We start from the raw sequence: 24914 nt of genomic DNA on the forward strand, positions 1-24914 counted from the left end.
TTTCTTTGTATTTAATTTTTGACAGTTTGATTAATATGTGTCTTGGCATGTTTCTCTTTGGGTTTATCATATATGGTGCTCTCTGTGCTTCCTGGACTTGATTGACTATTTCCTTTCCCATGTTAGGGAACTTTTTGACTATAATCTCTTCAAATATTTTCTCAGACCCTTTCTTTTTCTCTTCTTCTTCTGGGACCCTTATAATTTGAATGTTGGTTCGTTTAATGTTGTTCCAGAGGTCTCTGAGACTGTCCTCAATTCTTTTCATTCTTTTTTCTTTATGCTGCTCCCTGGCCGTTATTGCCACCATTTTATCTTCCAGCTCACTTATCCATTCTTCTGTCTCAGTTATTCTGCTATTCATTCCTTCTAGAGTATTTTTAATTTCAGCATTTGTATTGTTCATCATTGTTTGTTTGCTTTTTAGTTCTTCTAGATCCTTGTTGAATGTTTCTTGTATTTTCTCCATTCTATTTCCAAGGTTTTGGAACATCTTTTCTATCCTTACTCTGAATTATTTTTCAGTTAGGTTGCCTATTTCATCTTCGTTTATTTGTTCTTTTAGGTTTTTACCTTGCTCCTTCGTCTGTAATATATTTTTCTGTCATTTCATTTTTTTTTTTGATGGTTGGTGCTGTATTCCTGTGTTACTGGTTGTTTGGCCTGAGACGTCCAGCACTGGAGTTTGCAGAAAGTTGGGTAGAGCTGGGTCTTGTTGCTGAGATGCGTTCCTCTGGGAGTCCTCACTCCAATTAATATTCCCTAGGGTCCTAGGTTCTCTTTTAGTCCAGCGGTTTGGACTCGGAGCTCCCACCACAGGAGCTTGGGCCCAACCTCCAGCCTGAGACCCAAGATCCCGCAAGCTTTGTGGAATGGTAAAGAAAAAAAAAAAAGGTAAAAGAGAAAGAAAGAAAAAAGCAGTACAATATCAAAGAATAAAAAATAAAGTAAAATTAGAAAGATAAAAAATATATTAGGAAAAATAAAACTATCATTGAAACAAGTGCAACAAGGTAAAATAAAACCTCAACAGAAGGAAGAAAAAAAAAAGCGGGGGGAACAAGCCAAATGGGGAGAACAATTACAGAGTATAAAGAATAAAATAAAATTAGAAAAATAAAAGATTTATTAGGAACAATAAAAACATAAAAGAATCAACAACAATGAATCAGCAAGGTAAAACAGAACCCCAATCTAAAAGAAGAAAAAAGAAAAAGAAAAAAAAAAACCTTGGCTATGGGGGCGAATTTTAGGTGGGGGCTGGAACTTAGGCAGGGGCAGGGTTTAGGGTGGGGCAGGACCCAGGCAGTTGGTGTTATGTTTGATCATGGGGTGGGGCCTAGGCTCAGGACCCATGTAGCTGGAAAAGGCCTTGATGGGGGGCCACGTTCAAGTGTGGGACAGGGCCTCTTCTTAAGACCTGGGTGGAAGGGGAGAGGCAGCACATGGAAGGGGGGGGCCTCTGGAGTGTGGGGTTCCAGAGTTTGGAGGTAGGGTCCTGAGTGAGGGTGTGTGGGTGGGGTTTAGGCCCAGCGCATTGGAGGGGGTCTCTGAGTATAGGGGTGGGGCCCTGGGTGAGGGTGTAGGGGCGGGGCTTGGATTCTGCATGACAGGAGGGAGGCTCCGAGGGCAGAGGATTAGGCCTGAGCCCAACAGGCTCCCTGGTGCCTAAGTGGACAGGGAAGGCACTGGCCGCATTCCCTTCCATTCCTTCGTGCTCCTCCCCCACCATCTCCCCCAGGGTGTCCCCCGTCACCGCTGGACCCCTAACCGCGGGTGGGTCCCGCTGGGTGTAGGAACTCCCCTCCCCCAGCCACCCCTCAGGGGTGCCAGTCCTGGAGGTCCAGCCTTTACTTTTGCTCCCCCTTCCTCCCTCTCACTCCCTCAGGACCCGCATGGCTGGAGGGGGCCTCGGTGGGCAGAGGATGAGGCCTGGGGTCTCAGCAGGTTCCTGGGCACCCAAGTGGGCAGGAGAAACCTGTCCACACTCCCTTTTGATCCTCTGCCCTCCCAATGGTCCCCCAATTTACCCCTTCCGGCATGGGATCCCTTCCCCTCCCCCAGCCGCCCCTTAGGGGCACCAGTCCCATCCTGCCTCCACTTCTCCCCCTTCACTCCTCCCATGCCCCATGTCCTACCCTGTCGCTGGGGGTTCGTCCAGTCCCCTTAGGTTTCCATGGTCCCTCACCAGTGCCTGGTAGGTGCCCTAGTTGTGAGGAGAGATGAATTCCAGGTCCTCATAGTACGCCATCTTGACTCCACCCTTGAAATGTATTTTTATTATTCAGTTCAAAATACTTTCTAATTTCCATTGTGTTCTTTTTTTCATTCACAGATTATTTAGAAGTTTATTGCTTAACTTCCAAATACATTTGGTTTTGCATATCTTTTTATTTTTCATTTGTTTATGACTATTAGAGCGCTTTATATCTTAAAAAAACTTTATGGGAAATGTCAAACATATACAAAAGTGGAAAAAAATAGTTTAATAACCACTCAGGTATCCATAAGCTTCAACTATTTTTAACTCTGGACCAAATTCGTTTCATTTCTGTTCTCTCATTATGCAACCCTCACCAGATTATTTTGAAGCGAATCTCAGATATCATATTTTTTCTATAAATATTTCAGTATGTACCTATACAAGATGACATTAAAAAATTAATTACAATACCATATCCTAGCCAGAATAATTCCTTAATGTCATAAAATATCTGGTCAGTTTCCAAAAGTTTTCCATTGTCTCCTAATTTTTCTTTACAGTTTGATTATTTTGAAAACAGGATCCAAATTAAGTTCCAAATATTGTTATTGGTTGATATGTACAAGTCTTTTTAATCTAAATATTCCCTCAGCATGTCTCTTTTTCAACCCTTGCTGTTTATTTTAGAAGCAACGGGGTGTTTTGTAGTTTCCCATAATTTGAATTTTGCTAATTGCACTTGATGATGTTGTTTAATGTGTTCCTCTATCCCTGTATTTCCTATTTCCTGTAAGATATAGAGGCTTGATCAGATTCAGATATGATGTTTTTTGTTTTGTCTTGTTTAATTGGTCAAGGTGATGGTGGTGTGAGATTTCATCAATAATCATAGTGATGTCTGGTTATTTCTCTTCTTGATGATGATTACCTAGGTTCATGAATTCATGAAGGAGTTGAAAAATGCTGATATTCTGTTGTTCCTTCTTCATTTATTACTTGGGATACTAGTATAAAGAGAAATTTCCCCTCAACTTCCATTTGGATATTCTCAGTTATGGTTCATATAGAAGAGACAGATAAATACTTGATTTTTTCTCCTCATTTACTAGTTTTCAAAATAAGTTGGTTCTTTAGCATTTTTCGGTGATCATCAATGAGGTATTTAAAAAGTTACCGTTATGAACTAATGTGTTTCAACTCAGTTACATTTATTATCTTTGTTAATGCTTGCACTATCCCATCTTTGGCCAATGGACCCTACTCAGATTGTCTCCTGAGTCCTTTTGATATAACCCTTAATTTTGTATCCTTTCTTGTTTTCTTGTGTGCATGATGTTCCAGACTTATCTTGTACAATTCCTGCCCTTTTTCCAAAGGCCTTCCTTTTTTTTTCTTTCTTTCTTTTTTTTGGCTGTGCTGTGTGGCTTGCATTATCTTAGTTCCCTGACCAGGAATTGAACCCACGCCCTTGGCAGTGAAAGCATGGAGTTCTAACCATTGGACCACCAGGGGATTCCCCTTACTTTGTTTTAATAAAAAATGGTATTTAGAGGCAGCAGTATGTGTAGTAGGTGTGCTCATTGCTACTAGTTTGGTCATTGTTTTTAGACCTTTTCAGTGGTCAGATGTAGGAAATATATGTACAGTTTTAAAAAATGAAATACATCATTAGTTTATATTATACTTTATTCAGATTCAGAGCTACAGGGTTTTTGCTTAACCTCATTAATCTTACAGTTGTATCTCCTTTCTTACATACTTAAAAACCTAGTTTTCAATGGCACCAAGAAAACTACTCATTTGATTTATCTTCACACACACACACACACACACACACACACACACACACACACACACACACACACACACACACACACACCGGCTTAGAATAACATACCTGCCCCTGCCTAGGTATTAAGCTTTGAAATTCAACTTTTACCCCCTAAGTCTACAAGCTGTTGAAGGTGCTGCTTGCCTTCTCAGCTCTTTCTTTTGGAATTGATGAATGTCTCACAAGAAAAGTGGTTGCAAAAGCCAGACTCATCTCTCTAGATTTACCTCCTTTTAAAGATATTAGACTGGTAGATCTTCACTATATTCTTTGCCCTCTGATACCTTCGAGTAATGTTTTAAAATATTTTGTGCATCTTTTCTAGTTGTCTTCAGTAAGATGTTGGTCTGAATTATCTAATCTGCCAATATTGGAAAAGAAAGTCCCCTTACCACTTAAATGTTGAAAATTTAATTTATATTTATATGATGTGACGACAATATTTGGTTTTATTTCAAAGGTTCTGAAACAAAAACACCTGGATGATTGTCTACGACATGTATCTGTAAGAAGATTTGAATCATTTAATCTGTTCTCAGTAACAGAAGCCCAAAAAAGGGAAACTGAAGAGGAAGTTGGTGCCTGGGTTCAATACACAAGCATCTTGTATCCTGAATACAGTATTTTCTTAAGGTAAACATCACTCTAGTTAAGATTTTTTTTTAAGTTTTTTTCTCTTGTAGAAGAAAACAATCTAAGAATCTCATTGTTCATTCTATTGAGTTTGCAGGCAATCTTTATCAGAACTTAGGTTTTGCAACTTTGTGTTTAGAATCCTGCTGCTTTAACTGGGTCTTACTGTATTCTCAGAACTAGAAAAAAAAACATTCTAAGGAATGTATCGGCATTTGAGGATAAAGTTCAAATCAAAGGGTTCATTTAACCATTGTCTCATAGCATTTGATTATGAAAAAAAGCCAAGTTCTTTTTGAGGCAAAGAAGGCTGAAAGTGAAAACAGGATTTTTCCAAACTGCTCTTCAAGTAGTAGTTATTTGAAAAATCAAGCTTTGGTATTTTTCCCATTCATGTTTTGTCACTTTCAGAATAGAATCTTAGGAATAGGAGGAGAAAATTCACCCAAAACACTGATATCGTGAGAAGCATACAGACTGTTCTGGTTTTAAAAATCATTAGAAAAGAGATAAGAGAGTTGCAAACTGAAGTAACAAGATATCATTTTTACTGAATTAATTTTCTCTCACAGTTGCAGTCTAGCATGTTGCAATATTACTGCAGGTATTTGATTTTATAAAATCTGCCTTTCTTGACAAGATTTCACATTTTGAAAGGGAGGGAGGAGCACATTTACAGTAACTGTAAGAAGAGCAAAAAACATTTTAAGTGGCAACGTGTCTGAATACAGTTTAGGTGAGGTCAGGAATAATTTTAAGAAAAAAAGTTTTCCCAAAGGATGTCTATTTATAGTATATGTTTCCTGAACTATTTTAGTTTAAAATATCTCAGCTCTAAAAGATACCATACTAGCTTAAAATTTGGGATTTGGATAAAAATTGACTAGAGTGGGCAGGGGAATGCAATTAGGATCTGGTTTCATATTGATTTATTAAAAACTCTAAATAGAAGGTAAAAACTTAAGGATTTGTGAGCTCGCCTGTACATTCATTATGAGATTGAAATTAGAATACCTCAACTGCCTGGCATTCTGATGGAGATAATTAGTTTAGTCCTTGATTAGGAAGGAAAGAAAAATGCATTAAATGCTTACTGTTTGCCTAGTACAGTACTACGTGCTGTGATGTGTTCTAATTCATGTACTCCTTACAATAACTCTGTGAAGTAGGAATGAAGATGATTAAACAATTGGAAGATAGAATCTATAAGGATATTAAAGAGAAAGAGAAACAGAGTAATACCCCTACTGGTAGGGGTCTTCAGGTATAAAGTTCTAAAACTTATCTTCTACGTCCACGGTGACAAGAGGCAGTAAGTGTAAACTGTACCAAGAATAACTTCCTGACATCTTCAAGGCCCTGGTAAGGCTTAGCCAGAGAGAATGTGAAATCTTCTGTTCTTGAGAGCTTTCAAAATAAGGCATGGTTCTCCACTTGGTGGAGATGGTGTTGATGTAGCAGCAAGACACCTCTCCAACAGTGTGGTTCTTTGTGATGTATCCATTTTTGAAAGAATAAATATATCTATATAAATATGATATTAAATTCTAGTTTATAGAAAGAAGACAGGTGACTGAGCTAGAATTTAGGCCTCATTGGCTGCCAAGATTTTTTCTCTTTTTTTCAAACTAGCTAATATCTCTCCATATCAATAGCGCAAAAATAACAATAGCTTACACATACAGAATTCTAGAGCTGAATTCTGATCTTAGAATAAAAAAATAATCCTAACAACATTAATAATGACTGACAATTGAGTGCCTACTATGTGACAAGCACTGTTGTGAATGGTTTACATGTATAAGCTTATTTGATTCACATAGCACCTCCTGAGGTAAATACTGTTTTTATCCTCATTTTACAGATGAGAAAATAACTCGATTGAGGGCACACAGCCAATAATTGGTTGTGCCCCTATTTAAACTCTGGTGGTCTGGTTTCATGCCTGTATAATACTTATAAAAACTTTTGTTTTGAAATAATTACAGGCTCTCAAAAAGTTGCAAAAATAGTACAAGGAGTTCCATGTACCCATCACCCAGCTGTCTCCATCAGTAACATCTTATATAATGATAGTCACAGCCTGCACTTTTAACTTCTACACATCCTGCCACTCGTGCGGCAGTCATATATACATTTATTCACTTTTCAGATGAAGGGATTGAGGCCTAGATAAACTAATTTCCTCGTTGATTATTCTGAGCATTCCATTTCTTACTCCATAATCCTGATACCGTATAGGAAATCACTGATATTACTGTAATTGCTTAGGAAGGGCAGGATTTCTGCCAGGAATGGTTCATTCCATTCCATTGCCAATTTTGTTCATGTTGATTTCTTCTCCTTGTTTACTGTATCTGCCCAACATGGATTTCCATTCTTGCTCCTTTGATATCTTGTATCAACTCTTTTGTCAGTCTTTGCATGACATTTCTTTAGCTACCTTTAGCTATTTTCTTCAGTGTTATTTGAATTGTGAGCATTCTAAAGTTTAAAAAAATTACTTGTAATAGCCAAAAGTAGTGACTTGGAAAGTTGTTTTGAAATGCAGTACCATCATCATCTATATATATATTTATTTATTATTATTTTTTTTTTTCGGTACGCGGGCCTCTCACTGCTGTGGCCTCTCCCGTTGCGGAGCACAGGCTCCGGACGTGCAGGCTCAGTGGCCATGGCTCACGGGCCCAGCCGCTCCGCGGCATGTGGGATCTTCCCAGACCGGGGCACAAACCCGTGTCCCCTGCATCAGCAGGCGGACTCTCAACCACTGGCCACCAGGGGAGCCCTCATCATCTATATTTTTTAAGTTTATTAACACTATGCAGTGAAAAAAAAGTGAATAGTTTTTAAATCAATCAATAATTTCATTTCCCTGCATATTGATTTATGTTCCTTTAAAATTTTATTAGACTTGAAATGAATACCTTAAGAGAGTAAATAACTAGATATTTGTGAATTCAGAGTACATAGTTGTATATTGTTTATATTATTAAAAGGTATATAAGCAGTGGCCTGAATTAAAATTTTGATCATTTCCTGTCAGCTTTACATGATGATACTTAAAATGAAGGAATAAAGAATTTCCCCTGGGGCTTCCCTGGTGGCGCAGTGGTTGAGAGTCGTCCGCCTGCCGATGCAGGGGACACGGGCTCATGCCCTGGTCCGGGAAGATCCCACATGACGTGGAGCGGCTGGGCCTGTGAGCCATGGCCGCTGAGCCTGCGCGTCCGGAGCCTGTGCTCCGCAACAGGAGAGGCCACGACAGCGAGAGGCTCACGTACGGCAAAAAAATAAAAATAAAAAAAAATAATTTCCCCTGGTGACTTTTCATCAGAAGCAAAAGTCTGGACAATGTAAAAGTTAGGTTATGAATTCTCCAAGGTCTGTTGTCTTTTCTGTATATCTGAGGATGGTCGACTCTTTGTTCCAAAGTGAGTGTTGAGACTTAGTAAATTAAAATCCAGGGTATGGCTCCTGCTTTATTCCTTGGCAAAGTCTTCTTGTTTCCCTGGTGTTCATTTCTTAGAATTTTATAGAAGAGGTTCTTACTATTAGATAGATGCATGTATAGAAAACTAATATATACCAGGAGGTGTTTATACTAAAAATTCATTAAAAATTCCTTGTTCCTGGGACTTCCCTGGTGGTCCAGTGGCTAAGACTTGTGCTCCCAATGCAGGGGGCCCAGGTTTGATCCCTGGTGAGAGTACAGTGGCTAAGACTTGCGCTCCCAATGCAGGGGGCCCGGGTTTGATCCCTGGTGAGGGAACTAGATCCCTTGTGCTGCAACTAAGAGTTTGCATGCTGCAACTAAAGATCCCATGTGCTGCAACTAAAAAGGATCCCACATGCTGCAACTAAAAGATCCCACATGCCGCAGCAAAGATCCTATGTGCCGCAGCTAACACCCGGCGCAGCCAAATGAATGAATGAATGAATGAATGAATAAATAAATAAATAAATAAATATATATATATGAAGGGACTTCCCTGGTGGTCCAGTGGTTGCGAATCTGTCTTGCAATGCAGGGGATATGGGTTTGTTCCCTGGTCAGGGAACTAAGATCCCATGTGCCACGGGGCAACTAAGCCCATGTGCCACACTACTGAGCCCATGCGCCACAACTAGAGAGAAGCCTACATAACACAACGAAGAGCCTGTGTGCTACAATGAAAGATCCCACGTGCTGCAACTAAGACCTGATGCAGCCAAAAAATATATATATATATATATTTTTAAATAGATCTTTATTGGAGTATAATTGCTTCACAATACTGTGTTAGTTTCTGTTGTACAACAAAGCAAGTCAGCCGTATGCATACATGTCCCCATACCCCCTCCCTCTTGAGCCTCCTTCCCATCCTCCTTATCCCACCCCTATAGATCATCGCAAAGCACCGAGCTGATCTTCCTGTGCTATGCTGCTGCTTCCCACTAGCCAACTATTTAACGTTCAGTAATGTATATATGTCGATGCTACTCTCACTTCACCCTCCTACTCCATGTCATCAAGTCCATTCTCTATGTCTACCTCTTTATTCCTGCCCTGCAACTAGGTTCATCAGTACCTTTTTAAAAAAATTTTTTTATTTTCCATATATATGCGTTAGCATATGGTATTTGGTTTTCTGTTTCTAACTTACTTCACTCTGTATGACAAACTCTAGGTCCATCCACCTCACTACAAATAACTCGATTTTGTTTCTTTTTATGGCTGAGTAATATTCCATTGTATATATGTACCACATCTTCTTTATCCATTCATCTGTCGATGGACATTTAGGTTGGTTCCATGTCCTGGCTATTGTAAATAGTGCTGCAGTGAACATTGTGGTGCATATCTCTTTTTGAATTATGTTTTTCTCAGGGTATATGCCCAGTAGTGGGATTGCTGGGTCATATGGTAATTCTATTTTTAGTTTTTTAAGAAACTTCCATACCGTTTTCCATAGTTGTTGTATCAATTTACATTCCCACCGACAGTGTAGGAGGGTTCCCTTTTCACCACACCCTTTCCAGCATTTATTGTTTCTAGCTTTTTTGATAATGGCCATTCTGACTGGTGTGAGGTGGTACTTCATTATAGTTTTGACTTGCATTTCTCTGATAATTAGTAGCATTGAGCATCTTTTCATCTGCCTCTTGGCCATCTGTATGTTTTCCTTGGTGAAATGTCTATTTAGGTCTTCCACCCATTTTTTAACTGGATTGTTTGTTTTTTTGATATTGAGTTCCATGATCTGTTTGTGTATTTTGGAGATTAATTCTTTGTCTGTTGTTTCATTGGGAAATATTTTCTCCCATTCTGAGGGTTGTCTTTTTGTCTTGTTTATGGTTTCCTTTGCTGTGCAAAAGCTTTTAAGTTTAATTAAGTCCCATTTGTTTATTTTTGTTTATATTTCCGTTACTCTAGGAGGTGGGTCAAAAAAGATCTTGCTGTGATTTATGTCAAAGAGTGTTCTTCCTATGTTTTCCTCCAAGAGTTCTGTGTCTGATCTTACATTTAAGTCTTTAATACATTTGGAATTTATTTTTGTGTTTGGTGTTAGGTAGTGTTCTAATTTCATTCTTTTACATGTAGCTATCCAGTTTTCTCAGCACCACTTATTGAAGAGGCTGTCTTTTCTCCGTTGTATGTTCTTGCCTCCTTTGTTGTAAATTAGATGCCCATATGTGCGTGGGTTTATCTCTGGGCATTATCCTGTGCCATTGATCTATATTTCTGTTTTTGTGCCAGTACCATACTATCTTGATTACTGTGGCTTTGTGGTATAGTTTGAAGTCGGGGAGCCTGATTCCTCCAACTCCGTTTTTCTTTCTCAAGTTGCTTTAGCTATTTGGGGTCTTTTGTGTTTCCATATGTATTGTAAGATTTTTTGTTCTAATTCTGTGAAGAATGCCATTGGTAGTTTGATAGGGATTGTACTGAATCTGTAGATTCAAATGGGTAGTAGATTGCTTTGGGTAGTATGGTTATTTTCACAATATTGATTCTTCCAATCCAAGAACGTGGTATATTTCTCCATCTGTTTATGTTATCTTTGATTTCTTTCATCAGTGTTTTATAGTTTTCTGAGTACAAGTCTTTCGCCTCCTTAGGCAGGTTTATTCCTAGGTATTTTATTCATTTTGTTGCAATGGTAAATGGGAGCATTTCCTTAATTTCTCTTTCTGATTTTTCATTGTTGGTGTATAGGAATGCCAGAGATTTCTGTGCATTAATTTTGTATCCTGCAACCTTACCAAATTCACTGATTCGTTCTAGTCGTTTTCTGGTGACATCTTTAGGATTTTCTATGTATAGTAAAAAACTGTATTAAAAAATATTTCTTCTCCTTGTCTTATAAGTTACAATTTCTTGTTGTATAGAGATTACTGTATAGATACTAGAAATTGTTGTTCCCCGCCCCTGTATTTTAACTTAATTTCAGTGTAATAGGAATTTGCGTATTCTGGAAACTTTAAAATACTTCCATTTATATTCAGAACCATAAAAGTGCCTGAGTTATTCATTTATAAATGTATACATGTCTTAGGTATAGAAGAAGCTGAGAGACCTGTACTGTCCTCCTTTCTTTGAATGACTCCTGTTGCTATGGTAATTGCTGAATTAGAAGCCTAGCATTCTTGCCTTTTGGCCTGTCCTGGAGGCTTAGAATGGGCAAGAAGTCAAGAATGACTTTGTCTTTGACTGTAGTACAGCAAATGCACTGCATTGAGATCATGTATTGCTTCTCTAAGGAAAGGAAAAAAAATAAAACAAACCCTCACCCCACTGGATTTAGTATGTACCCTGTTAGCGCTCACTGAATAAAAACTTGTGATGGGAATGATATGCTTATGAAATTAGATGTATGGCAGATTATCCTTATATGTGTAGTGTATCATAGGTGCCCCTTTAAAACTTGGCAAGGTTGGTATCTGAGGCAAATATGAATACTGAATTTATATTTGTTTATTATTTTTAATTTAAGTTTATTTATTTGTTCATTTTTGGCTGCGTTGGGTCTTCGTTGTTGTGCGCAGGCTTCCTCTAGTTGCAGTGAGCAGGGGCTACTCTTTGTTGCGGGTGCTCAGGCTTCTCATTGTGGCAGCTTCTCTTGTTGCGGAGCATGGGCTCTAGTCACATGGGCATCAGTAGTTGTGGCTCGTGGGCTCTAGAGCTCAGGCTCAGTAGTTGTGACTTATGGGCTTAGTTGCTCTGCAGTGTGTGGGATCTTCAGGGACCAGGGCTTGAACTTGTGTCCCCTGCATTGGCAGGTGGATTCTTAACCACTGTGCCACTTAGGGAAGTCCCTGAATTTATATTTAAAAAGTACGGTTTTAATGTGAGTAGTGCTGTTAACAACAGTGGTGAATATTAAAGCAGCTTTTGTTCTCTTGTATTTTATTTTGTATTTTAGAAGGAACTTTATAGGAGCTTCAAAATGTGGTACAGTGTATGTAGAAAATTAAAAGACTAATCCATTGAGTCATGTTTTCATGGAGCTTAAATCACACATATGGGCTAATTATAACTTAATTTTCTAAGTTATTTGAAGTTCAATCATGATTGTTTGTGTAGTTTGCTTACATATACATATATTCAAAGTTTCAGTAAATTGAACTATTCCATAGATACTTTTTCAAATTTTCATATATTATGTAGAAATAATCTTTTAGTTTCCTATAACTAGTAGATGTAAGACTGAAAAAAAAACTCTTCAGCCATTTATTTTTGAAAGATCTCCAAAGTAGTTGCATGGAAAATCAACTTTTTAAACCTCTTTGTTCTTATGCAGCCTTTTAGGACCCATTCTGCTCTCTGGCTTACTTTTTTGATTTTGGGGGACCACTTTTCTTTTTAATCAAGGTAAAATTAATCATTTTAACCATTTTAAATTGTGCAATTCAGTATATTCACGATGTTGTGTAACCATCACCACTCTCTAATTTCCGAAGCTTTTCATCAACCCAAAAGGAAACCCCATCCCCATTACTAGTAACTCTCCATCTTCCTCCTCCCCCTAGCCCCTGGCAACCACTTATCTACTTTCTGTCTATATAGATTTGCCTATATTGCCTATTCTGGACATTTTATATAAGTAGAATCATATGATATGTGGCCTTTATATTTGGCTTCTTTCACTTAGCATAATGTCTTCTGATTCATCCATGTTATAGCATACACCAGTACTTCATTCCTTTATTCTGGCTGAATAATATTCCATTGTACGGACAATACCATATTTTGTTTATCCCTTCATCAGTTGATGGACATTTGGGTAGTTTCTACTTTTTGGCTATTATGAATAATGCTACTATGAACATTCATGTACAAGTTTTTATGTGAATGTTTAAGTTTTAAATTCTTTCTTTTAGGTATGTACTGAGGGGCAGAATTACTGGGTCATGGAGTAACTCTTTGTTTAACTTTTTGAAGAATGGCCAAATTGTTTTCCACAGTGGCTGTGCCATTTTACCTACTAGGAATATATGAGGGTTCTAGTTTCTCCCCATTCTTGCAAGCACCTATGATTTTTCCTATATTATTATTATTTTGTATTATTGCCATTCTAGTGGGTGTAATCTTACTGTTTTGATTTGCAGTCCCCCAGTGACTAATTATGTTATATGTTTTTTCATGTGCCATTGGCCATTTGTATGACTTCTTTGGAGAAATGCCTATTCAGTTCCTATGCCCATTTTTAATTGGGTTGTTTGTCTCTTTGTTATTGAATTTCAGACTTCTTTATATATTCTGGATACTTAACCCATATCAGATATGTGATGTGCAAATATTTTCTCCCATCTTCTGGGTTATCTTTTCACTTTCTTGATAGTGTCCTTTGGTGTACAAAAGTTTTAGTTTTGTTGAAGTTCAATTTATCTTTTTTTTTCTTTTGTTGTTTGTGTTTTGGGTGCCATATTTAGCCCTCACTTACTTTTAACCTCTGGTTTCAATCTCTTGATACCTTTAGGCTTCAAATGTTTCTCTGGTAGCTTTTTTTTTTCCCCTCTTCAGATAATCATCTGCCCCAGTGACTTGCTCCTTAATCCTTACCCCGTAGGCCATTCTTTAGAAAAACTCAAAGGTCCTCAGTTCTAGCATAGCTTTAGGTGCTTGTGGAAAAAATTGCTTGGCTTTGGGAAGAAAAAACTGGCTACTGGTAAACTTTTTTCCAGCTTTGTTGAGATATTGATATAATTGACATATAACATTGTATAAATGTAAGGTATACATTGTGATGACTTGATTCACTTATATATTGCAAAATGGTTAGTACCATACTACTAGCTAACACTTCTATCATGTCACATAATTATCATTTCTTTTTTGTGGTGAGAACATTTAAATTAAAGGCTTGGGAAACAAGTTAAAGCTTCGGAGTTTAGGAGAAGATGGAGTGAACTTTTTATACCCTGGATATGTTAGCAAAATGTTATGACTGTTATATAACATTAATTATCAGTGTAATGGTAAAACTGAAGTTTGATAAGGTCCCTTCCTTGCAGGTATTACTGTCTAATAACCACATTGTCCAGGCAGGACCTAGGTAAACAGTTGAAAGATTAAGGGTAGACAAAATCTTATAGAGTTGACACTTGAATAAAGAACAGATGACTCTGAACAAAGAAAAGTCCTTGAGTTTGGGCCAAATGAAAGGGAACTTGAAATAATCAAACTGAATCTTTACCACACTGTGTTCATGGCAGTTTTCCTATAAGTAGGACTAATTCTTATACCATTGAAGACAATGATTGTTGACATTTTTCTTTCATGAGATGCCATCTTTTAGGGTTTCTAGACTTCGTAGATAAATGATTTTCATTTTTGTAAGTTACTTAGAGGTATAGGATTAGTTTTCCTGTCTCCCCACCCTGACCCCATTTAATGTCTGCTTCTTGGCTTCAAGGAATAATGCTTTCAAGAAGACAAGTTTTGTGTCACACTTTCTATTTTTAATACTGCTTTTAACTTTTAAACATACATTTTACTTTATCCCAGTTTCTGCTTTTTAGAAATATTTAACTTCTTGCAAAATATATGTACCTTTATTTTTTAACTCTTGTCTCAGATTTCTTTTCAAATGTTTATTTCATCTTGATGAGAGAGAGAGAGAGAGAGAGTGACAGAGAGAGTGTGCGAATATGCATGAGAGAATGTCCTTATTAAAACTAGGCCATAAAGCAATTTCACTTTTAGTTATTTATCCTAAAGAAATAATCAGAAAGGGGCTCAATGCTGTTTCTACAAGGATGTTCATTGAAACAATATGCATAAAGCACAAAAGTGGGCATAATCTAAAAATCCATCATAAGGTGTTGGTTCAGTAAATTATGGTGCATTCATTGGACTGCTTGGCAGCCATTAAAATCATGTTGCAGGAGAATATTTAATGATGTGGGAAACTTTATAATATGTTAAATGAAAAAATACAAATTGAAAAACTGTATGGACAATGTACTCTCAGTTATTTAATGACAGGTCTATGAGCATAGCATAAAATTTGAAGGCTATATACCAAACTATTAACTGTGGTTACCTCTGCATGATAGGATTATGGGCAGTTTTTTCTTGAGGAAACTGTATATTACTTTTATATTTAGGAAAAAGTTTTTGAGTTCTAAGCTGTATTGCTGATCATTTTAATAGCTTCATCTTGTGCTTTAGATGTCTAATGTTTTGTTCTTTTTCTTCTCTTGTCTGACATGTATGTTGTAGTTTCCTAACATGGAAAAGTTAGGTGTAAATAACCTCTTCTAGAATCTTGCATCCACAGAGAAGGTGCAGAATCATTGTGTTATGAAGATGAAAGTTGGATTTGTGGGTTGATAACTTCATTGCCTTAGGTTATGATACTGTTGAACCCAATGGTTATTGGGCCAGTGATTATTGCAGATAACTTTTTGTATCCTCACTTGGTCACTCCATGAAGGAACTTGGTCTCTGTGATAGAAATAAAATGTTGTTCTGAAAAGGGTATTACAGTTTACATGTGTTCTCTTACTATATGTATTAGCTTGCTAGGGCTCCCAGAACAAAACACTGCAGATTGGATGCTTAAACAGCAAGTTTATTTTCTCACAGTTTGGGGTCTAGAAGTCTTCGATCTAGGTGTTGCAGGTTTGGTTTCATCCAAGGCCTCTCTCTTTGACTTGCATGTGGCTGCTCTCTTGCTGCCTCTTCATGTGATTGTCCCTCTGTCCACATGCCTTGTTGTCTTTGTGTGTCCTAATCTCCTTTTTTTGTAAGGATATATATATATATATATATATATATATAAGGGCTCACCCTAATGACCCAATTTTAACTTAATTAACTCTTTGAAGGCCCTGTGTCCAAATTCAGTAGCATTCTGAGGCACTGGGGGTTAGGGCTTCAACATATGAATTTTGGGGCGACACAGTTCAGTCCATAATAGTATATATCATTTGTGGTGAGTTTTAATGACAAAGTAGTATGGATGAAGTAAATCTTATTGTGAATTATTAATGGTTATTATAAACTATTACAACATCCGAAAGAACTACAGCTGTAAGTTATATAGGGGAGAATGTAGAAGATTGTAGATATGTTAGCACCAACTTTTTGTAATTGCCACTGGAAAAGTGACTCAGACCCTATGACCTATTGATTCAGGTCACACCTAGTGTGATTCAGGAGTCCTGGCTAACACAACACTGCCACTAAAATTTGGGAAATGTATTGGTAGTACGCCTTCTGCCATTCTTTGAAATACATTTCTTTTTTTCCTCCTAGCTGGGCTACATGGCAGGACCCTGTGGTGGTTGGTGTCTTATGGTCCTAGAGAAATTTGTAGACCCTCTACCTTATATCCTCTTACATGTGACAATGGTGATTGTTTTCTCCCCAATGAATCCTGGGGCTGACCTTGACTTTTAACTCACACTGCTATAGTCTCCTGCTTGTGGATCCTTCCTAGGGGTCTCATAGAGTGGGACCTGTTTTGTGATGTATCCCAAACTGATCCCTTTTGGGTTAGTAATTACTTAAGGAAATATTCTTGTTGAAATACAAAATATTTTCATTTTCTACCTATATTTGGGAGACCGAAGGTGACTATCTCTTAGGAAATATAGTCCAGATCTTTAGTTTTGCTGTTTCATTGTTACTGTGTTAATGTAGTTACGGTCTATAATATTGGTGGAATTATTTAAGCTTCAGGAGTGTCAGACTGGATTTAAGTTTTTCCTCATTCAAATAAAGGCATACTGTGTTTATGTGTTATAGGCGTATAATGCATTTATGTAGATGTGTGTGTATATATACACACACATACTTGGTAAGATAGTTTGATTAAAAAATGAGAAATTTGGGCTTTTATGGGTAATTGCTCTATTTTTAACTTAGTGGGGTCATGGAAGGTTCATGGAATATGAAGTTCAGGTTTTAGCTCTTCCAGTTACTTGCTGTGTGATCATAGGCAAGTCTTTGAACAAATCTTAATGCCTTATAATTGAATAAGAAACAGTAACTGGGGGCTTGCCTGGTGGCACAGTGGTTAAGAATCTGCCTGCCAATGCAGGGGACATGGGTTTGAGCCCTGGTCCGGGAAGATCCCACATGCCGTGGAGCAAGTAAGCCCATGTGCCACAACTACTGAGCCTGCACTCTAGAGCCTGTGAGCCACAATTACCGAGCCCGCGCGCCACAACTATGGAAGTCCGTGCGCCTAGAGCCTGTGCTTCGCAACAAGAAAAGCCTCTGCAATGAGAAGCCTGCACACCACAATGAAGAGTAGGCCCCGCTTGCCGCAAATAGAGAAAGCCCGCGTGCAGCAATGAAGACCCAATGCAGCCAAAAATAAATAAATTTATTAAAAAAAATAAGAGGAACAGAATTAAGGTCAGTGAGCAAGATACAAAACAGTTGCCCCCTGACATTTAGAACTCCCTATAAATGGAATGTGCAGACCTGAAGGTCGGTTAGTTCTTTGTGACTGAAGTTCTGAATTTGTTGGGTCATAATAGAAGGAACTTATGTATTGTGGAGTGTGGTAATGAAAGTTGATTGTTTATTTTCATTTTGAGAGTCTCAAAGTGTAGGGTTTTGTTTTGTTGTCTTTATAAAGGTAAATAATTTATGTCACATTTATATAATTAAAACAATAACAATAAAAATATTTATTAGTACTTTAAAGTGTAGATTAATCATCAAGAAATGTCATAACATTAAACATCCCAGAGACTCGTCTGTTATTTCTTTTCCTTCTCCCTCTAGTGGGCAGAAATATTTTAAAAACACCACATGGAAAGGGTTATTAGTATTGAGCGTATCACAATATAGTCTCAGCTTTTTAAAAGATTAATAAATGTTAATATTTCAGAATCATTAAAGAAAATGCTTTATTCCTTTCTAGGCATAATAGTGGATCTTTGAATGTTGAAGATGTTCTTACCAGCTTTGACAATACAGGAAATATTTGTAAGTTATATACCCACTGTATAGAAATATTTTTAGTGTTTTTAAAGTGAATTTTTAATTTTTTTTCACAGTGTTTATTTTATTGACGTGTGTGTGTGTGTGTGTGTGTGTGTGTGACAGAACATAGGTCAGGAGGAACACTGGATTCTCCAGTACTATCCCTTTTGTTTCTTGTTTTCATTTTGACCTTTTCAGATAATCAGTCCAGCAGAGGGGCTGTCTCTCCCTTCTTTGCTGTGTTTGGGTGTGTGTGTTTCTCCTTCTTACTTCTTCTCTCTTTCACTAAAGAGTGAACCCAGAACATTTTTCCTTGCTGCTAATATGCTTTAATACCAGAATGATTTTATTTTATGCATTATTATAATATTATAGAATATATTGATTTCTTATCTAAGTCTCTGATTAATTCATAATAGATTTCTCCACTGAGAAAATCATTTAATTATAATGTCGCATAATGAAAGAAATCAAACAAGAAATATCTTTATATCACTGTGTTAAACAACATACCATGATAGAAGCGGTGTACTCCTTTATGTGTTGCATAGGCTGTTTTTCTTAAGATAGTGGATAATCAATGAAATATTACCATTTTAAATGTAAAAATTATACTCAAATACTTCTCAGGAAATTTCACAACTGTAACTACTTATTGTCTGAACTAAAATAACATATTCTGCTAACAGTACTACGTTCTCAAATGCTCTCTAATTTTCGATCTGCATAGAATAATGTCCAACAATACTCAGGCAATGATTTTGTTCTTATGCCCACATGATGGCAAGCTTTTGATTGTGGAGAAAAAAGTTTATGTATTTTGTCACTAAGGAATCTAACTATCCTAAAATTATCCTAAAATATTTAAAGTAATGTAGGTTTCTTTTTCATGGATAGTGTTAAGTATAGCTTTTAGTTTCTCTGTGTTGGCACTTGCTGAATTCTTTCCCAGTATTTTTCTTGGGGGTTGGGGCAAGGTCTGGGTAAGGGATACTAATGGTGGTTGAGGACACATTCTCCTTTAGTTCTGTGGTAATGTAAAATATCATTAAGTCAGGCTTATGCATACCCAATTTAGGAACATAATTCTAGAATGTTAAACTTGGATTTTTGATTTGGTAATGTAAAAATCAAGTACTGTTCCCAATGGCTCAGTATGAAGTAGGGCCACTAGCTGGCAGCATTATGTAAAATAAAAATATTTTCCTAAAGGTCTAAGCTATTATTTTGTGTATGAATAATATGTTACCCCCCCACCGTAAGTTGTTGTTGCATTGACAAATGCAGAAATTGTATGTTAAAAGCTTTTTTCTTTCCCACTGCTGCCCATTGTTTGGTAGAAAGGTTTGAGTCTTTGGATTGAGACACACCTACATTTGAATCTTGGTTCTGAAATTAATCTTGAGCAATTTATATTATCTCTATGAATCTCAGTTTTTTTCATCTCTTAGAACTGGACATAATGTATGGAAAGTGTATAACATACTGTATTCCTCATACTTGATACTCAGTAAATGAAACTATTATTAGCAGTGGTGAGTACCTCTAAAGCTTTGCAGTTTTTTTTTCTAATAATGAAGAAAGTATTTTTAAAAATTATTCTGGGGCTTCCCTGGTGGCGCAGTGGTTGAGAGTCCGCCTGCCAATGCAGGGGACATGGGTTCGTGCCCCGGTCCAAGAAGATCCCACATGCTGCGGAGCGGCTGGGCCTTTGAGCCATGGCCGCTGAGCCTGCGCTCCGGAGCCTGTGCTCCGCAACAGGAGAGGCCACAACAGCGAGAGGCCTACGTACCGCAAAAAAAAAAAAATTATTCTGATGTTTTAAAATAAACTATTTTGATTGAACTAACAATGTGGGAAAATAGATCAAATTAGAAAAATATTGATCTATTAAAATGTCATGTCATAAATGTGGTGTTTTTTAAAAAAATAAATCTATTTATTTATTTATTTTTGGCTGCCTTGGGTCATTGTTGCTGCGCAGCCTTTCTCTAGTTGTGGTGAGCAGGGGCTGCTCTTCATTGTGGCATGCGGGCTTCTCATTGTGGTGGCTTCTCTTGTTGAGGAGCATGGGCTCTAAGAGGCGTGTGGGCTTCAGTAGTTGTGGCACGCGGGCTCTAGAGCGCAGGCTCAGTAGTTCTGGCGCACGGGCTTAGTTGCTGCGCAGCATATGGGATCTTCCCGGACCAGGGAATCGAACCCGTGTCCCCTGCATTGGCAGGCGGATTCTTTTTTTTTTTCTTTTTTGCGGTATGCGGGCCTCTCACTGCTGTGGCCTCTCCCTTTGCGGAGCACAGGCTCCGGATGCACAGGCTCAGCGGCCATGGCTCACGGGCCTAGCTGCTCCGCGGCATGTGGGATCTTTCCGGACCAAGGCATGAACCTGTGTCCCCTGCATCGGCAGGCGGACTCAACCACTGTGCCACCAGGGAAGCCCGGCAGGCGGATTCTTAACCACTGCACCACCAGGGAAGTCCATAAATGTGGTCTTAAAAACCTGAATGTATTGCCAAGTAAGAAGTGATAAAAATAAGACTTCTTAAAACATTTTGTTTAGTGTAACTTTTATATTATACTCTTTAAAAATGTATAATCATACTTCACCTTAATGTAAAATTGATAAATTCCTGTTACAATAAAGTAAATATTGATTATAACATTTATATAATCTTTGCCAAGGCTTAAAGTGATCAAGGATTGAAAAAGTGATTTCTCACTTGATGTCTCAAATGTTTGATTTTACGCTAATGGTGACTTTAGATTGAGTTTGTGACTGGAAAACCCAGCAGAGGGCGCTAAAATCACAATTCTGTCTCAACAGATCAATATAACTGGAATAAATAACTTGAATAGTAACCCTAAGCTTTCATCATGTAAACATAGAAATATGTATGTGTAAACATCTGTATTTGATTTATTTCTTATGTATTTAATATATTCAACAATTCATTAATACAAAAGAATAGATTTTCCTGACTGATATTTTTCTTCATTTTTTTTTCATTTCTTTTTTTAAACAGGACAATTTATTTTTATTGTTAATTAATTAATTAATTAATTAATTATTTGCTGTGTTGGGTCTTCGTTGCTGCGCGCAGGCTTTCTCTAGTTGCAGCGAGCGGGGGCTACTCTTCGTTGTGGCGCGCGGACTTCTCATTGCAATGGCTTCTCTCGTTGCAGAGCATGGGCTCTAGGCACGTGGGCTTCAGTAGTTGTGGCACATGGGCTCAGTAGTTGTGGCTCGTGGGCTTTAGAGTGCAGGCTCAGTAGTTGTGTCGCACATGCTTAGTTGTTCCACGGCACGTGGGATCTTCCAGGACCAGGGATTGAACCCGTGTCCCCTGCATTGGCAGGTGGATTCTTAACCCCTGTGCCACCAGGGAAGTCCCAGGAATTATTCATTTACTTCAGGAGTTAGTTTACAGGTTTATATAACTTCCTGATAATAGAAAAAATAACTTAATTAAAATACTTTATAGTTACAACCCCCCCATACATGTTTATACAAAACACACATATGTGAATATATACAAAATATATTCATGTTTAGTGGAACTATTAATCTCAATTTTAAGTTAACTTCAAAAACAAGTAATGCTTTTATTCATTGTAAATTTTCAAAGATGAGACAATCAGTCTTAGTCCGAGTTTGTTTATGCTCTCACCAGAAAGTTATGGAAAAAATCTTTAATTTTGCAAAATTAATGAAACATCTAGATAATTTCTTATTTCCTGATATGTTAGAAAAGAAAATATTCTTTATGTTTACCTCTGTTATTTTTACATGTGTGGCTTGCAAAGTGTTTTATGTTTTTGAGATATCCTTTCAGTATTTGAATTCCTTTGAATGTTGTAGGAAGAAATTAAAATGAATCTCCACACAGTCATTTCTCCATAATGATTCATTGCTCTATAGGATATGACCCCAATCTTATTTTTACATGTTTATATGGAAAACAAATTATTTTGAAAGTCAAGCTTCTTTTTTGCTTATCTCTAACTAGGGTTAGGTATGCATATTCCATCTTTGGGTTCTAGTACTTGAGAACGTACTTCCTTTTTAACTATCAAAGCTACTCTGTGGAGAAGTTGTGTCTGCTATTGATTCATCATGCCTGGAAAGAGATGCAATCAAGCAACCTAGGGAAAAGTATAGGATGCATCCTTCACTTCAGACGAGGTGCTGGCTGCTTCTGTGTTTCACGTAACATGCCACTCAGATAGCTTGGGTCACAAGAGAGTACTCTGCAAGCGCGCAGCAGATCTCCTGCTTCTGTTTTCTCTGTGGGCAGAGTCTCCTTTCCAGCCAGTCCCTGACCTCCAAAGAAACCCCATCATGCTATATCTCTTCTGAAACCATTTTCTTTCGCCAAGTCATCTCTTTCCTCTACTGAAATGAATTTTTGAAAAATGTGATTCTCTTCAGCACTTAGTTGATCCAAATTTACTGTCATAGTATATAATACAACTATTTGCTACGTGTGAAATCTCATCAGTGCTTGCGATATAATTGCTTCACTTGGACTTTTTTAGCACGTCGTCCTTGACAGCATGGACATATGATTAATACTTCTCAGACAATTTATTGTATACAATATATACAATATAACGTGTATAAGCCATTAAAGGCTTAGGAAGCCAATAGTTATTATATTTCATTGCAGTAACCTAGTGTGATTCAGGAGTCCTGGCTAACACAACACTGCCACTAAAATTTGGGAAATGTATTGGTAGTACGCCTTCTGCCATTCTTTGAAATACATTTCTTTTTTTCTCCTAGCTGGGCTACATGACAGGACCCTGTGGTGGTTGGTGTCTTATGGTCCTAGAGAAATTTGTAGACCCTCTACCTTATATCCTCTTACATGTGACAATGGTGATTGTTTTCTCCCCAATGAATCCTGGGGCTGACCTTGACTTTTAACTCACACTGCTATAGTCTCCTGCTTGTGGATCCTTCCTAGGGGTCTCATAGAGTGGGACCTGTTTTGTGATGTATCCCAAACTGATCCCTTTTGGGTTAGTAATTACTTAAGGAAATATTCTTGTTGAAATACAAAATATTTTCATTTTCTACCTATATTTGGGAGACCGAAGGTGACTATCTCTTAGGAAATATAGTCCAGATTTTTAGTTTTGCTGTTTCATTGTTACTGTGTTAACGTAGTTATGGTCTATAATATTGGTGGAATTATTTAAGCTTCAGGAGTGTCAGACTGGATTTAAAGTTTTTCCTCATTCAAATAAAGGCATACTGTGTTTATGTGTTATAGGCATATAATGCATTTATGTAGATGTGTGTGTATATATACACACACATACTTGGTAAGATAGTTTGATTAAAAAATGAGAAATTTGGGCTTTTATGGGTAATTGCTCTATTTTTAACTTAGTGGGGTCATGGAAGGTTCATGGAATATGAAGTTCAGGTTTTAGCTCTTCCAGTTACTTGCTGTGTGATCATAGGCAAGTCTTTGAACAAATCTTAATGCCTTATAATTGAATAAGAAACAGTAACTGGGGGCTTGCCTGGTGGCACAGTGGTTAAGAATCTGCCTGCCAATGCAGGGGACATGGGTTTGAGCCCTGGTCCGGGAAGATCCCACATGCCGTGGAGCAAGTAAGCCCGTGTGCCACAACTACTGAGCCTGCGCTCTAGAGCCTGCGAGCCACGACTACTGAGCCTGCATGCCACAACTACTGAAGCCCGCGTGCCTAGAACCCGAACTCCACAACAAGAGAAGCCACTGCAATGAGAAGCCTGCGCACCACAACCAAGAGTAGCCCCAACTCACCGCAGTTAGAGAAAGCCGATGCCCAGCAATGAAGACCTAATGCAGCCAAAAAAAAAAAAAAAAGTAACAGTAACTACCTTGTAGTGTAGTAAACATCATATTAGGTAGTGTGAAAATAGTATGTAAACTGTAGATAATATTTGTATTAGTTTTTATTGTTAGTATTAATATCATGTCTCATTTGTTCTTAGACCTTCTCAATATCTTTGATATTGGAAAATAGCACAAGACAGGAAATATTTTTGGTGTGTGCCATACTGTTTTAATATTTTGTACATGAAAACATAGTGCAAAGCTACATTATTAAAAGTTTAGTATTACTGCAAAAATACATATATAAATCAGTGTTTTAGAAAAGAAGGTTCAGAAAGACAAAAATATATGTGATTTGTCACATGATGAAGATGGAATTTCAGTGAGAGTGGAAAGGATAGATTTTTCAATAAATAGTATTGGTTAGGAATTTAGAAAAAAATAACAAACCATATCTCTCCTTTATACTATATAAATACCAAAATAAATTTAAGATAGATTAAATATTTAAGTAAAAAATTCTAACACTCCTAGATTTTTCAAATGAATAATTTTAAGATGTTGAAATAAGGAAGGCCCTTCAACGTGTGACCCAAATCCCTTGAATTTAAAGATGAATAGATTGACTAAATAAAGATTTAAGGTCACTTTATTCAAAAAGTATCAAAAAAGTTGAAAGACAAATGACAAACTGGTAATTATTATTTATGAAATATATGCAGACAGAGATGTATTCTCTTTATTGTGTGAAGAGCTCCCACAAAGAAATAGCAAAAACAGGCTGTAGATCTATAAGAAAAAGACAAAGCATAGTTGAAAATTAGAAAAAGGTATTTCACAAAAGTAATACCAATGCTCTATAAACATATCAAATGATTATTTTACTAGTAAAGAAGTAACGAAGTGCAATTAAACCAGTGAGATAGAATTTTTGTTATCAAATTGGTAAAGATGAGAGAAGATAAGCCATGTTCGGTGAATTGTAGGGAA

General features: G+C 37.3%; 1 protein-coding gene across 1 annotated transcript in view; it reads left to right on the plus strand.

Annotated features, from left to right (window-relative positions):
- CAMKMT (calmodulin-lysine N-methyltransferase) overlaps positions 1 to 24914 on the plus strand; it is a 430251-nt gene that overhangs the window by 9970 nt on the left and 395367 nt on the right. Inside the window, exons 2-3 of the mRNA XM_007459962.1 lie at positions 4495 to 4667; positions 18035 to 18099. Of these exons, the coding sequence (XP_007460024.1) occupies positions 4495 to 4667; positions 18035 to 18099 (238 nt within the window). The remainder of the gene's footprint in view (positions 1 to 4494; positions 4668 to 18034; positions 18100 to 24914) is intronic.

This window comes from Lipotes vexillifer, unplaced genomic scaffold, assembly GCF_000442215.2.
Source record: "Lipotes vexillifer unplaced genomic scaffold, Lipotes_vexillifer_v1.1 scaffold666, whole genome shotgun sequence".
In the NCBI taxonomy this organism is placed as follows: domain Eukaryota; kingdom Metazoa; phylum Chordata; class Mammalia; order Artiodactyla; family Lipotidae; genus Lipotes; species Lipotes vexillifer.